Source organism: Phlebotomus papatasi, chromosome 3 (assembly GCF_024763615.1).
Source record: "Phlebotomus papatasi isolate M1 chromosome 3, Ppap_2.1, whole genome shotgun sequence".
Classification (NCBI taxonomy): Eukaryota; Metazoa; Arthropoda; class Insecta; order Diptera; family Psychodidae; genus Phlebotomus; species Phlebotomus papatasi.
The window spans coordinates 43,271,609-43,288,506 of record NC_077224.1 but is presented as its reverse complement, the minus strand read 5'-3'; the positions used below and the strand labels follow the sequence as shown (position 1 = coordinate 43,288,506).

The 16,898-nt window shown below is 33.4% G+C and overlaps 1 protein-coding gene across 2 annotated transcripts in view; it reads right to left on the bottom strand.

The window, feature by feature from the left end:
- Positions 1-16,898, bottom strand: part of LOC129805758 (uncharacterized) — a 351,969-nt gene that overhangs the window by 194,097 nt on the left and 140,974 nt on the right. For both annotated transcript variants that reach the window (XM_055853890.1, XM_055853891.1), the window contains exon 2: positions 9,069-9,116. In XM_055853890.1, the coding sequence (XP_055709865.1) occupies positions 9,069-9,116 (48 nt within the window). The remainder of the gene's footprint in view (positions 1-9,068; positions 9,117-16,898) is intronic.

The window sequence follows — 16,898 nt, the reverse complement described above, 5'->3', positions numbered from 1 at the left end:
AGACTTTTCCCTCTATAACACAGCAAAATAACCTCCGAAACCTCCTTCCATCCCTTCAGAGAGAGGGAAATTTTATATGAAAGAAAACATCGATATTGTGTCATATTAGTGCCAAGTGCAGACTAAAGTCCATGTAACCCAGTGGACAAAACATACTCACTCCCTTCTAGTTTTTGACTTCTTGCCCATCCAAGCCCTCTCTCTAGTTCAAACCCCGGACAAGCCATGCACCCGTCACACGACATTACATTGTAGGGAGATACACAAAACCCCAAAATTTTCACCACGAAATTTGTAACACAAATTAATTTATACGCAAATGACTCAACCACATCACGCGACACAATTTTCCCTCCTCTGCAACTAAAAGTGCGTGTGCTGGGCCACATTTTCCACGGTGAATTGACTGGCGTGGAAAGAGGTTTTTGCGGAAGGGCCTACATCAAAAGTACATTTTCAAATTTCTTGTGATATTACAATTTTGCCAGGGTGTGAAAATTACAAAATATTTTCCACTCTACACACATGGGCGACACTTTCTCTAATTTATTGTCATACCAAATTATTTTGTGTCCCTCTGAAATGCTTTAGGGTTAGTTCTGCGAATTAAACCTTGTTTGATCATGCAGACGAAGGGCATATAGTTCATGAGGGAATGGCATAGTTGTCTTCAAAACTACTAATGCAAATTAAATAAATCGATTTGTTGAATAGGAACATGAAACATTTTGCAAGGCCGGTTAAAAATTACGGATGGATACTCGTGAAGTCAGCGTCAATTGCCCGAACCTCAAAATTGATTATACTGTGTTTTAGAAAGAGCAAACAATAACGGAAAAAGTAGAGCAAACTGTACAAAACCTCAAAGTTAGTCTCTGAAGCAAGCACGACTACGCAATATAGGTTATTCAGAGAAGTGAGGTTACGTCAGATATATCTCATTGCTTCTTAAAGATAAAACTTGATTCAAGTAGAATTAATGAAATTTCGAAACTATAAAGCGGTCTTCATACTAAAAGTTTATTCCAGTTCCCGAAAGTCTCAAAATCCTAAATAACATATAATTTTATAGGTTTATCAGAATCAACTGGATAATTTACTCTTAATATTACCTTAAGCTTATTTAAAGTTCTAAGTCAAAATTTTCCTAAATATTTTGAATTAATCCTTGAATTGATCCTAAATTAATTATAAAGAAAATAATCGAAATTGAACGACATTCATAATGAAAATTTATCGTTGCCATTCAGTTTTCCTTCATTTTTCCTATTCCGGATCGTTGTACTTTTTTCATGAACCGATCAAATTTATTTATTATCTAAATTTTTACTACAACAAAAAGTGATTAGCGGAAGGCTTTTAGGTTTCATACACACTCTGGCTTTGAGAACTTCATATATTTTCCTATTCCTTTACTGAATCTGAATCTGGCAAATATATTTTAATAGTTAGTATTCAGTCACACACTTCCTGAAAAAAATTCAGGAAATTTAGTAAAATTTAGATTCATTACTGTGGGATATAAGAAATGTTCAAAACTATAATTTGTGCGAAACCTGAAAGCCTTCAACTACGTATCCTTCATATTTGGTAGCCTTGACAATTGCCTGAATTATATTCTAGATCACGTAATAACTTAATAAGTTACTTAGAATAATATACCGAAAATAGTACTAAAATTTAGTACAATACACTACTCAAACTCTAATTATTCTTTTAGTTCCAATACTCATCAATCATCAATAATACTGTTTATAGTATTTTTGATTTATTCTGAAATTGACTTTTTAATTTTCAAATTCTAAAATCAAGGATTTGATTTTGAGTAATCAATTTAAACAAGTTTTTGAGTAGAATATGCAAGGACTTGTACTAAATTAACTAAAATAAAGCACTCTGACATCTTCCAATTCGTTTTAGCACTTCTTTTATTTATAATTTACTATTCAAGCTTTATCATGGACTTCAATTTTATAATTTAATTACCTATTATGCATGGAATTTTCATAATTATAGTCAACACTCTATTCTTAGTATTAAATCTTAACAAGTTATACCGGTAAATAAGCATATAAGGGAAGAGCACCCCGGATCGGAATGTTAAGAGACATGTTCGATATTTAGTTGAAAATATAAACCTCAAAATACTGTTTGGTATTTTTGTGCATGTTAATTGGTATATTAGTGATCCATTTAACTATATCTGTACATTGGAATTTTTAATTTTAACAATAAATTAATAAAAATTAGGTGTAATTGCAAACTTGCAATCTGTACCTCGGATCGTCACGAATTCAATCAGGTGTCTCACGGAAATTTGATTTTATAAATCAAATCAGAGCTAATGCAGTGCATTCTTGTAAGAGTTAATTGGTAAAAAGTAGCTAATAATTTTTAAAAAATCATTTGATTTGGAGCAACAATTCGGTAATAACCTGACGATCCGAGGAACACTGCTGATCGCTGGTACTCTTCCCTTATTTGTACTAATTTTTACGGAAACGAAATACACTGACTTCTTAAAAAAAATATTATCGCATAGGGTGAAAGGAATATTTATTGACACTTTAAGAAGTTGTGGCAGGACCTATTGACACCCTACACTGTACCATTTTAAATACGAAATTTAAACACCAATACTTATCAGAGAACGTAGACTAAGGAAAAACGTCATATTTTTTTTAAATTTTATTAGATATTTTAAATAAATTTCAAGATTTTGACAAAACTGTCAATAGGGTTTCCCTGTCGAAGAGGTGTTCCTTCGACCCTATAAGACTTATTTTAATAAATACAAAATTTATTCAATATCTTATATTACGAATAAATTGTTTTAGAACTCATCTTCAAAATAAGAGGGTGAATAGGTCCGCCACTCAATCCAAAATTCATCTTCTATCCAAATTATATAGTTAAAACCCAGTTTCCTTTAGATGTATGCGAAAAAATCGTATAACAATATAAACCTACAGCTCAAAGAAGCCCCACCTCCCTGTATGTACTAAATTTACTACAGTGAAATTTAGTACAACACATTTTCTTTTACATAGAGAATTCGTGTTCATAACTGAAAAGTTTCAGAATTTCAGAAATCCAACTTCAATCATTAACATTGAGTTTAAACTATTAGCACAAATGTACTAAATTACGACGTCAAAGAATAGTAAATTTCCAGTAGAATTCAAAGTATTGAAGCGGAAATTCAGTAGATTTTTTGTATCCAACAGTTTTTCAATAGAGTGAAAATGTTCATTGTCGGTGAGAAGTGCGCCAAGAGAATGAGCCCCTCAAGTGATGGGTGTTGAGAGAAAATGTTCTCTGGAGTTGGAAAATTTTCAATCCTCTAACATACGACTCCCCCTTGAGAATCCATCAAGCTCTATACCTTCCCACTGGAAGACTGTCTCTCTGTAGGGTGGCTAAAGGAGGTGACAAAAACGGGCATGGTCGAATGAAAATTGGGGAAATTATTGGAACCTGTCCCGGATGCCCTACAATAGAAGAGTGTCAAGAGTATAAATTCCTTTTATAACTATTTTCCTTCTTCCATTCAAGGAGGGTGTTTTTGGGGTGTTGGATAAAGAGATAGAGCACCTTTGGATCTGACTCTAAAAGCGTCAAGTTGGAGCGATTAATACATGTATGGAGAATGGTTTGGTGGATATAAATGTGAAGAAACTTATGAACGTAATTTGACCCAGCGAGAATAATTGTATGAGTGGATTTGGGGATGGTAAATAAAGTTGAATATATAGGGGGTGTTTTTGCAGAACTGGTGCTTGATGTTCAGCTGATTAATATCCATTATTTCCCGATGATCACATTTTGAGAATTTCCATCATAAGTCACGTAAAAGCGTCGACACTCGCTCAATAGTTTTGCTATATGTGCAATGCACCAAGGGAAGTCCCCCGAGGCATTCTGGGTGCTGCTCCCCAATGCCATAGAGTACTCTCGAGAGCTTTGGCTTTGGAGTCTATATTGCGCGCATACTGGCATCCACAGGAGCGTCATACCCTTCGACCCATCCCAATTTCCCCCCAAAAAGAGCGCGTTCATACATTGCTGGCAGGATGGTAGTATGAGAAAGGATGGACGAGTACAAAATGCTCCTGCTTTATGCACCCACTTGAAAGTTGAAACTTCTAAAATTAATGGGACTAACACTCTCTCTCACCCACAATCCAACACCCATCCCTCCCCCCTCTTTCGCATAGCGTTGGCTTTTCAAATGAGATTTTCACGTATAATTTACTACACTTTCCCCTTTGGTAATTAAATTGTATGTTTGTTCCATGTGTGGCATGGGTGAGATGTAGAAGAATGCTGGAAAATTGAAAGAATACCCCACCCATATACCACCCCCTATCAAAAATCTGCAAACGATTTGGCACAAGATTGAAAATTTCCCAAGAAGATTTTGTGTTCTTGTCGTAAACATTTTTATGCAAAAACTTTTAATTGTACTCCACTCGTTGCTGAAATTAATCACCAAGTTCTGCGGAAAAGCTCCAGTGAGCACTTCAAAGAAAATCCCCAATGGAAATTCATCACGCCAGAGGTCAAAGTTGAGATTGTTAGTCAAAAATTTTCTCAGTGGAAAAGTGCACATCAATCATTGTCTGAGGGTGTTTTCTCTCTTCCTAGAGGCTTTTTTTTCGCTGAGAAAATTTTAAAGGCACCATCGCATAATAAGAGTACAGTCAGAATTATCGGCCTTAATTTTTGAATCCAAATAAAATTGTATTAATAATGCATTGAGAACGATAAATAATTTCGAAATATTAAAAGACTTGTGCTGCAGAAAATTTGTCCGAAAAATTTGAACCAGTTTTAACGAATTAAGAACAGATAATTAAACGAATATGAACCGATGTGTGCTTGTAATCCGTTTCACCCAAATTGGACACCGGTGACCCAAAAGAAAATTTTTCTGACTATCTGGAGGAGATTAACTTTAAATAATCCAAAATTAAAAAAAACTTGAGTCACTAGTGCAAAGTATTCTCTCTTCGAACGTTCATGCCTTCGAATAATGTGAATTTTCTTTCAGTTTTCCTAAGAGACTTAGGGTCGGAGGAACGTCTGTTCGACAGGGAACCCCTATTAACACTTTTGTCAAAATGTTGAAAATTATTTAATGTATCTAGTAAAATATAAGTAATATAACGTTTTTCTGTAATATACCTTTTACTATAAACAGATGTTCAAATTTCATATCCCAAATGGTACAGAGTAGGGTGTCAATAGGTGCTGACACGAGTTCTTAAAGTGTCAATAGACGTTCCTTTCACCCTACATATTTCTAATAAATATTAGTTGGCTTATCATCAATTTATAATATTATTATCAATTATCATCACTTGTACTCAAGGAATTAAAACAGTTAGGGTCAAATGAACACCTCTTCGACAGGGAACCCCTATTGACCCTTTTGTCAAAATTATGAAATTTATTTAATGTATCTAACAAAATGTATGTAATATGGCGTTTTTTCATTAATCTACGTTTTAAGATAAGGATAAGTGTCCTAATTTCGTATTCCAAATGGTACAGAGTAGGGTGTCAATAGATTCTGACATGAGTTCTTAAAGTGTCAATAGGTGTTCCTTTCACCCTATATCCCAGATTTTTTCAACACGTTTTAAAATCGAAAATAAATTTTGTAAAAATCCGAATTTGCCTTCAAACTGTCTTTAAGCTTTGAACGTTTCAGAATCAAATCTATATTATTAGAAAAAATGTATTCATATTTAACGACATCATCTCTATTCGCATAATCCCACGTTAATTGGAATGGAAGGTGGATGGAAAATCTTCCCTGGGAATACACCAAAGCAATTTTGTAGCGTCTTCATGAACACAAAAACCTTCTAATTCTCGTCTGTGGTTCGTTTGAGCAAAAGTTTTTGGTGGAGTTTCAAATGCTTGCGGCTAAGTTAAGGAATAAAAGAGAAAAGTGATTTAATTTTCAAAGTGAACTCTCAAGGGATTTTAATCATTTGCAAACGGACTTCTAGGGATGTTATTTCTTTTACCATGAGAAAACTGAAACAATTTCGAAAATTCATGAGGGAAAATCTCTGCCAAACCAAGAAGCAGTCAACAAACCCGGTAACAAACCCGCACCTTCCGGAAAGGAATCTTTGATGTTTTTGGATGAAATGTCAGGCAAATAATTTTGCGGTCAGTGAATCTTTGAGGAACCACCAAGAAAACACCTCAAAGTTTTACCCTTTAGGCATGAAAGGGTTAGCACTTTTTTTTCTTCTTTTGGTCACGCGGTGAAAATCCCTTGAGAAAAAAAAACCAACTCTTGAAGAACACGAAAGCCCAATTCAACTTTATAGCCGTTGCACCACCACAAAACGACAGCTTTGGCATTTCTTTGTTCCACGTGCGCCGTTAATTGGGGTGGGCTTTTTAATTAGAGAACTTTCTGATGCCACCCCCTCAAAGAACATCCCACCGCCCAAAGTGTTTGTGTGTATTCTAAAAGGGAAAAAGTTTTGCCATGCCAGCAAAAAGTACTTTTATGCAAAAACTTAAATACATCCCACGGCTTAGTCATTTTTCCCACACCTTTTTCCCTGCCAACTCCTGGACAGACTGACAGTTGGCTGATGAGAAAGTTTTCCCGCCTCTCCTATTCTCGCGCATTTTCCGTGATAATGCGAAAAAGATGATGGCTTTGGTGAATACCAAGGAGCTCAATTTTCACACCAAAAAAAAAAACTCCCTCACATAGAATTTTCGATGGAATGTCAACGTGTCTTGGGCGAGACAAACTCATTTTCTCTCCGTCACGATTATTAATGCCGCCAAAAATGGGAAATTATAGATAATGTCACGTTCGGAAAACATTGTTGAAGATTTTTGTTTTGTATATATTTTTTTACCTTCACCAAACAACTGAAAGAATTCTTGAGGATATTCACGCGACATAAGAACCACCGAATTTTAGCCTCAACTCTTGAAACATCACAAGCTTACGCAATTTAAGTGAAATGAATTGTATATCATTGAAGACTTTCAATATTTCGAAAAGTGTCTCAGCTAAAAGACAAATTGGGTGCAAACACAAGTAGATTTTGATTCTCCAATTGTGTCTTGGATAAAAGGTAAACGGAATTGCACAAAAGGTCGTTGATGTTTGAAGAATTTAAATTCAATTGTGAATTTTAATACAAAATTTTTGAACAAGGTGGGAAAAAATTCATGGAATATTGCACTAAAAAGCTCGGAAAAGAGTTACTCAATGATTATGGAGTGATTAAATAATGGTACAGAAAGAATAAACATTTTTGCTTTGTGTTTTTCTTCACAACAAAGAGAATATCAACACATTTTGATACTTTTTCGGCTTTTCAAATAGATTTTCGAATTTTTTGGGGTCTACTTGTGAATGATAAAATTGTTTTCTATTTTATAAAAAATGTCATCGGTGTTCGAAAAATTCAAGGACAATTTCGAATTTTCTCCCTGACGTAAGTTTAAAAAAAATTATGAAGCGCAGCAATAAAAGACTGCTAAAGTATTTATGGTGCTATTCCAATGAAAAATGAAAAGGAGAAACCATTTTCTTAGCACATGACTGTTCTCATGTGCTTCTGCATTATCGACTTTTCTTTCTGTTGGTTCCTGTCACGACTCTTTTTCCAAGTCTTTGTTATATTTCAAAACCTCCAAATAGTCATGATAGGAACCAATACAAAAAGTCAATTATGCAGAAAGCAGAAGCATATGAGAGCAATCATGTCTAAAAAATGTTTCGCACCTTTTCATTTTTACGATTACTTACAATTTCCTTTAAAAAAGCATTTTTTTTTGGAAAATTGCTTTCAATTTTGCGTGATTCCCTAATTTAGGCGACAGATTACCAAAGAGTTATGTTATAGGAAATGTTTACTTTTAAGGTTATATTCATCATAACCTGAAACTTTGCAAATAACCTTATGTGTCGCTTAATAGATTGTATATCAAATAGTTGCAAATCTTAATAAGGGCTTTGTAATTTAGGCAGTAAAATTCAATGGATTTGACCCATGGCCCTTTTCAAAAAATTTTACGTACTGGACCTGCTATTAAAAAATAATATTATAATGAGTTGAATTTACTAAAAATAAATATTGAAAAATGAAATGTCTGAAGCTTGTGTCGTCCGAAAGTACCGTACCTTCCCCTACTAAATACATTTTAAATAATGTGCAGATATTTTTATGTTCAGCAGTACCAGAGCTATAAAACTGTAAGACCCTTAAAAGGTATACGAAGACAGCAGAAAGCTCTGGAAAATGAATTTCTATTCCACGCTACGCTAAGCCTTGCTCCACCCGAAAGCTACGGAATTATTAGGGGAAAGTTCTGTCCCTTCAAACGTTTATGCCTTCGAATAATGTGAATTTCTCTTACTTTTACAAAGAGTTTTCCACATGATTTTCAATAAATGATAATAAACTAATATTTAATATAAATGTTTAAGTCTCTTAGGAAAACTGAAAAAAAAATTCACATTATTCGAAGGTATGTACGTTTTAATGGAGAATACTTTCCCCTACTATGAAAAAAAAAACATAAAGATTTTGCATTTTCTCAAAGAAGTGTCTTGAAACGGGCTTTCAAATTCAGAATATTTATGATTATTCCACATTATATGTATTCCAGTTCAATTGTCCGAACCTCTGTCGGGAATGAGTTGGAATAAAAAATCCAAAAGGTATTTTGTATGTCGTGTCATTCGGGACAAACATCTTCATTCTCAGTGGAAATCAAATATTTGATTATGCCAGAGAATAAGAATTGTCTACATGGATGATTACAGGGCGAAAGAAGCGTCTGGATGGAAAATTCGGTAAGGAATGTCTTTCCCTATACCTTTGCAATTTGAAAAAGAATACCGTCATTTATGCCTCTGGTTCAAGTCGAAATTTCTCCAGGGTATTCTAAATTCACAAGGGTGCGTCTTCCAAAGTTCCTACCTTCACACCCTCGCGCAGAAAATTCGCAAATATTCAAAAGCATCAGCCTCCCTTTAAAAAAAAAAAAAAGAAAATACACGGTAAACTCACCATTGAGCACTCAGGTCCTTGCAGACAGGCGAAATCCTCCGTGGCAAACTGAAAAGAAGGAGAAACAAATTTAATTTTATGCCTGAAATTAATGTAAATTGAACTTTATTCATTGGTATGGCACATTCGGCGAAAAACTTTTGAATTTAAACACACGGAAATTGTCATGCAATTTTCATTCCCATGGAATTGCCTATTGCTTGAAATTTCCCGCGAGACAGAGTCCCATCAAGACATTCTTTGCCAGTGTAAACCCTCACAAAAAAGCCCCATGTGGGTGGGAAGATAAATGGAGAATTTCGTGAATAGGAATCTCACGACATTTTCCACGCTTTTAGAAATGAATTTAGAGCAGGAATATTAACAATTAAATACTTTTGCGTTTGCAATGAGAAAATTTTCATTTTTCACTGTCAATTTATGAGGTTAAATTGCTCAGAATACACTTTAAGACAAACGGGAAGAAGATCTAAAGGCAATTTAATGAAAGGGCTCAAAACAATCAGAATTAGTACCCTAAGTTTTCAAACAAACTTTTTCAATTGTGAATTATTCAGTTTTGGTTACTTCTTGCTAAAGCGGTTACAAATCATATCCAAGCCGTTATAAATTTGAAATTCAAATTCCTTTAATAAAAAAATACCTTCAAGAAATTTAATCATAAAAATTATAGAAAAATGTAAAACTCATAAGGGGAAAATACAACACTACTAACACTTAAAGTGACAAATATTCCTACCTCTACGAAAGATCTTCGAAAAATAGTTTAAAAGCTTCAAACATTTCCATTTGATTTACAAAATTTCATTTAATTTGATAAAATAATATTAATAATCATAGCCATTTTAATTTATCTCACAAAAGGATATTAAATTTTGAAAAGCAACTACTAGTGATCCAAAACCCTTTTTTTAAATTCCGAAAGATATCCGAAAAAGCTCTCGAAGAGGTTTAAATCTTCAGATAGTCACATTACAATTACATCTATTTACCAGAACTTCTTGTCTTTCTTGCTAATTTAGAAATGATAAAGTTATTGGTATTTTAGAAGAAAATATAGAATATGCTGCAAATAATTTGGGGAAAGGTTTCGAAAATTCTTTCGAACAGCTTTATAGCATGAAATGGTTCGATAAGATCGCCAGGATTTCTTCTATTTTTACTATTTACAATCTGAGTTTGAAAAATTCGTAGATCTATTTAAAAAGTCAAAAAAAGACATTCTTACTTCATGATAATTCCGCAAAGTGTCTGGAAGGCATACTGTTCGAATTTCGAAGTTCTCAAGTGTCAAAATTTGTAGCTTTTCACTTTGTTGTGAGGAAAATCGCAAAGCAAGGTCATTTACTGTTTTTGTCCCATTATTTAGTCACTCCATAATCACTGAGTAACTCTTTTGCGAGTTTTTTAATGTGATGCTTCATAAATTTTACACACTTGTGCGAAAATTTAGTATACATATTCGAAATTGAATTTAAATTCTTCGAACATCAACGACTTTTTTTCCAAATTGAGTGCCATTTACTTTTTATCCAAGACACTATTGGAGAATCAAACTCTATTTATCTTTACACCCTTTCCATCAAATTTCAAAATAGTTTTAAAAATTCCATCAAACTTTAAGGGAAATACAAATATTCGAAAAAGTACCAATAGCGCTTAAGTGACAGATACGTGAACTAATTCAAAATTACTTTCGTTCAGATTAAAAAGTAACTGACAATGACTTCTTTAGCCCATTCTATCAGATTTATTAATATTTTTATTAGTTTTAGAGAGAAAGTTTTTACGATTTTAAGTTATTAGCCCTTTAATATTCTGATTCTCTCCAGAAAATTTAGCACAATGGAGAAAATACAGTTTTAACAATAAAAAACAAATGAAGAGCTGCATTGAGAAAAAGTAAACTTTAAATTTCAATTGGAAAGTATACACGCAAGTTCATAAAAATGTGAAGCATGTTGCTGCATAACAATTAAAATGCAGAAAATTTTCATACACAACGCACTGTGAGTTCTATTCCAGGAGAGAGAGAGAAAAGAATAATTCAAATTCTATGGTGAATTTTTTTTCTTAAGGGCTTTCCTTGGCACATGGGCAAATGGCAAATAGTGAATGCTTAAATCCAATTTTCTAATCTCTGTTTCTTTTCTCATCTTTCGCCTAAACCACAAAAACGCATCGTCGACCATGGTAAAAGTTATTTTATATTTTATTGCAAATTGCATTTTGAAGTGGTGGGAGAACAAAGGGGGCGAAAGGGGATGTCGAATGGATATAGGAGAAGAATTCTAGGAACGATTTGCAACATGAAACCACATAAAAATACAAATATGCACCTGATTCCTTGCAATTTCTCACCGCAAAATATTTCATTTCTTGTCTTAGACCAAGAAAACATTCCGATTCTTTTCTTTTCACCTCTTGTACACCTTTTGCACCTCAAACCCTCAATAATTCTTAGGCCAATTGCATATAGAGAAAAAGATGAATTTGTGTGTTATCCCTCTTTTTTTTCCTCCTCCTTACCTTTTGGCCAAAGAAAGAAAAACCACCTACTGTGAATTGAACCTTAAACCTCGTAGTATTTTGCGTACATGTATTATATATAAAATGTATTATATACTTTTATACTAAATCTCCCATTCTAACTGCTGTATACCATACACTTGTGCCCCATTGCAACAGTACATCAATTCACGTGTACCGAAGTTTGATATGGAAAAACCTGTAAAATCTATAAAACTATTCAAATTATTTTATTGCGCTATATTGCATTAACGTGTTTAACTTTCGAGACTTATATTGAACACACCACAGCATTGTATAACAAAATACATTTTGCAGAAAATGTACTAAAAGTGCGCTCGAGAAAACATGGTGAAGAACCCATGCTCTCCAAAGGTAGAATGAAGCAGATGAGAAATATTTGTGTATAATGTAAAATTCATGTGTGTTAAATTTACAATAAATTCAATAAAAAAAAACTGGTAGATAAAAAAGAAATTGGTTGAACATCAGTGATTTGGCATAAGCAGACAACAAGAAAGATCTTTAACTTTGATTTCCGTTGAGATACTCTCTTTTTCTGATTCTTCTTGTAGCTAATTTACCCCAAAAACAAGGCAACTAATTTGCATTTAGCTCAGAGTTTAGTGAACTAGAATTTTGAAAAATAGATTAGATTTAATTTGGGAATTATATCTGGAAGGAGTAGGAACCAATTAGGGGAAAGTGCCCATGCTTTGCAAGGTCCCATCATAATGACTAAATTTTTCCTATGTTTCTGGATAAATGTGATTCCGCAATATATTTTAAAACAGGATCCTTTCCTATAGTTTTTAAAATACGGGTGCGATGAGTCACTTTTATTGAAAAACATATAGGGGAAAGCGCGCTACTTCGGACGACTCAAGCTTCAAACAATTCAATTTTTTCTCTATGTTCTTTATGGATTTCACCAATTGCTCTTTTCTGTAAATTTGAGGAATCGGACTAGCTTTTAAAATATATTATTATAATGGGCCAAATTTATTTATAACACATTGGAAAAGAAAATTTGTGCGAAGCATAAATCGTCCAAAGGTAGCGCCCTTTCCCCTAGGAAAAATTTTATCTTTATGAAGTCTGTATGAAGGGACCGTGCAAAGCATGGACACTTTCCCCTACATCTAAATTTGTTTGTTATACATTCCTAATAAGGCTTTGTTATAAATTTCTTAAATATTTTTATGTCGCTCTTTAAGATCTTATATAATGTTGTCAGACGTAGGTTACTCCAAATCCAAATACCAAGAATCTCGTTTGTTATATAGGGAAAAGTGCTCTCCCTTCGAATATTCATGCCTTCGAATAATGTGAATTTCTTTTATTTTCCTTTTAAGACTTACATATTTTTATTAATAATATAATATTAATCAGCTTATTATCAATTATTTATAATTATGTGATAACTATGTGAAAGTCTCATAGGAAAAATTAAAGAAATTAACATTATTCGAAAGCATGAACGTTCGGAGGGAGAGTACTTTCCTCTACTTAAACTACTGTAGAGACTGTAGATGAGGGTGAGTTTGCCACCCTGCTGCTCATAATCTGTTCTTTAAGTCTAGCACATAAGGATGATCTTCATTAATCGGACATGGTAGATAGGATCTATGAAGACCATTCTTAAATGCCAGAATTAAAAAAAAAGCTTATGAACAGTAGGGGCAGTCACCCCCGGAAGCCAAAGGCACCCGCATCTACGGTACTTAAACCCTGTTGTTATTTTACCAGATATAACTGACCAAGCCAGGTCCGGATATACAACAAATAGTGCTTAAAAATCATTGGTACTCATAAAACATAACGTTTGTGTGTTTAAATGCTGATATTTCCGCTGAAATGCTCCAGTAGTACTTCAATGAAAATTAAATTACTTGTAAATTTACTTCACAACTCATGTGCAATTACATTTATTAACAAGAATTATTCACAAGAATCGCGAAAATTTACTCAAGTCGTGAAATGGCTTCTATTTTGCAAATAATTGTAATTAACAATAATAAAATTGCGCATAAACTGAGATAAAAATTTACAAATAGTTTCATTTTCAATGGAGTGCACGTACAGATAATAAATATTTCTCCATTAAAACCCACAAAAATAATGTTTTATGACTGCAAGTGAATGCTAAGCCTCTTTTACAGACACATGCTTTTTTTATGAAGCTATCAGTCCCATAAGTCTGATATCTTTAATTACAGACATTTTCCTTTGATCTATAAGAGATTCAAATCCAGTAGGGAATAACAAATAGGGGAAAGCGCGCTACCTTTGGACAATTTATGCTTCGCACAAATAATTTTTTTTAATGTGTTATAAATGAATTTGGCCCATTATAATATTATATTTTAATAGCTAGTCCAATGCCTTCAAATTTTCAGAAAAGAGCAATGGGTAAAATCCTTAAAGAACATAGAGAAAAAAATCAATTGTCCGAAGCTTGAGTCGTCCGAAGTAGCGCGCTTTCCCCTAATATTCTCATATGACAAATTTTCAAAGTAACTCGTGAGCAGTAGAGGAATACTTTGATTTTTGTGACATTGTCACACGTAAGTTCGAAACCTGACAATGCCAATTAAGCTTTTTTCTCATATCACATTAATTCGAAAATGAAATTAATTATTTTTTTAATGAAATCTCTAAGCTTAGTGATATTATGCAAATAATACTGTCCATCGCGGTTGATTTATTTTATAAAATTCATTGTCGTTTAAATTGTCAGAAATCTCAAATCTCAAGAAATCTCAAGCTTCTGAATATTTAATAGGGGGAAGTGGGGCACCTTTAAAATTGGGAATTTTCTCCTATGTTTAAGTGGAACTGAACCATATCATAATGTTATTTAGCTTCTCAATCTGTTTGTGCGTCTAAATTATATCACGATAAGGCTCAATTTCATTTAAAAATAGGTGAAAAATCCGAATTTCAAAGGTACGCCACTTTCAAAAGTGCCCCACTTGCCCCTATCGCTCGCTCGAATTCAAATTAATTTTTTTTAAGGTAGAACTGTAATTCTATAATGTACATTAGTTTTTGGAGATGTAACATTACATTCATACCAATTTTCTTAGATTTAACCTTAAAAAACTCAAAAATATCCCTAAATTAATTACAGTATATGTTCTTAAACTTCGTACATTTATTCTATTTCGGAATTCAGTTTCAGAGCCATCAAGCGTAAATCAGATAATAATACTCTTATGTTCCGAATAAAATACGGGAAAACTGGGAAAACTCTTTTGTAAGAAAGTTTCTGGGAAAATATATACGAATTTAGACAGTTGAGAAGCATCTTTCCCAATTGGAGCAGCTGCTATAAGATTGTTTTTCTCTCTCGTGCCTTTTGTTTCACAGTTCTTTAGCTGTATTAAATTGTCTTTCCCATTTTCTAAAAGTATTTTATAAGAGAGGAGTATAAAACATTGATACAGAGAATGGAAAAACAGAGAAGGAAAAAGCCAAGAGATGAAGAAGGGAGCAATAAGAAGCTGGATATGAAGCTCCCAGAATTTGTGTGCAAAGCAAACACTTGGAAAAAAAAGTGTAACCATTATCTGTGGTAATCTGGAATCAGTGGCATCGATGGTTGTTTTGTTGGTAGGATGCTTGTGGCATTTGCTGGTCCATCGTAAGGAAGACTCCTTGCAATATTGAATGCAATCAAGTGGCAAAGAAACAATTTTCTCAACTAATCTTCTTGGCTCAGAGGGATTTCCTAAGACGTTCTCCTTCATCTTTCTTTTTCTTTATTTTTTTGACCACTCGCCCATTGCGTGAAGGAAGATTTGAAATTTTTCACTCAACGGCTACCCACCTCTTCCAGGAGAAAAGACAGCAATGGTACAAAGTGTGGAGGATGGTAGAGAGAAAGAGAATCTCAAAGAAGACAAAAGGTTAGAAGGTGTTGAAGGTCAGACCCCACCTTAGTGAATCAATTGAAATGTCTTACACCGTGAATACAAAACCAGAAAAATCAACACAGATGAATATATATATTTCTCAGAGTGAGACAGAAGATGGTAATTTCATCGTCTAAAAGAACTGTGAAGTTGGCTTTAAAGAGCTATATTCTTGGGAGATGTCTTTGAGATGTTTGGAGTACAATGAAATCGGTCGGCAAAACGCACTTTTTAGGACCATTGGAGGATTCCACAAATATTTATGTGATTTTCACGTTCATTCATTTTGGCACGTCAGTATACTTTACTTTTTCATTGTTCTTCTATTTTGTTGTCATGACAATTCGTGGAAGATAAGATACTCCAATGATTCTTAACTTCGAAACTTTAGGTTACGAAGTTGACCTTTATTCAAAATGAATATTTTAGCGAGTAAATATTGGTTATTTTTTATCTCAGGTATAGTTAGCAATAAGTGTTTTTCTGTATCGAAAAACTAAATATAGGACTACAATGCCCTATTGAATAACAATCTTAAAATATTAAAGTTATAAATTTGAAGGGGAATAGATCCAGGTTAATCCAAGACATTACTTTTTGAATAATTCTGTTGATATAATGCTAAGCTTCAGGAAGATAAAGAGGTAATTGTTCATTTATTATTTTTAGACACTCAAACTTATAACAAGGATCCTAATTAAACACAACTAGTTTCAAAGGTTTAAGATAAGGAAATAGTTACCAGATTAATATAATAATGAAAAAATAATAAATGCATCCGGAAATACACTTTCTAAAAAAAATATTTCAAGTATTACATATGCATTATGGGCTTCAGACCTAAGGCTTATCCATATGAATTCACTGTTATAATTTTTTATTAGTCAAGATATTTTGGAATATTTAACTCAGGATTAGATTATTAAGGACAATAACCTAATAGATTCGGAATGAGCAATAAAATTGGTTGTCATTTAGGATTCTGAGACCTATGGGAACAGGGCTAAACCTCTATTTTGACGACTCCTTAAGTTTAAATAGGATTAAAACATTAAAAGAGCACAACCATTACCTAAAATTAAACTTATACACCGTTAATACTTTATTTAATGTAAAATCCCAATCTGGGCCAGATGCACGTCTGAATCTGAATTTAAAAGTTAAGAACTAAAATCAAAGATTCTCTCTAGGAAACTACAACTTCGAAGTTGTAGACTACATGGTCTACTTTAGCATGCAACAAAACCGATAATATCTCTGTAGAAATTCTCACACAGCGTTTGAAACCCTGTGAACCATATTTCAGTCTGATAGGAGTATCCCGGTTACGGAACCTGAACGTAGAGACAAAGATCCTACAGTATCGAGTTTGATTATACCATTC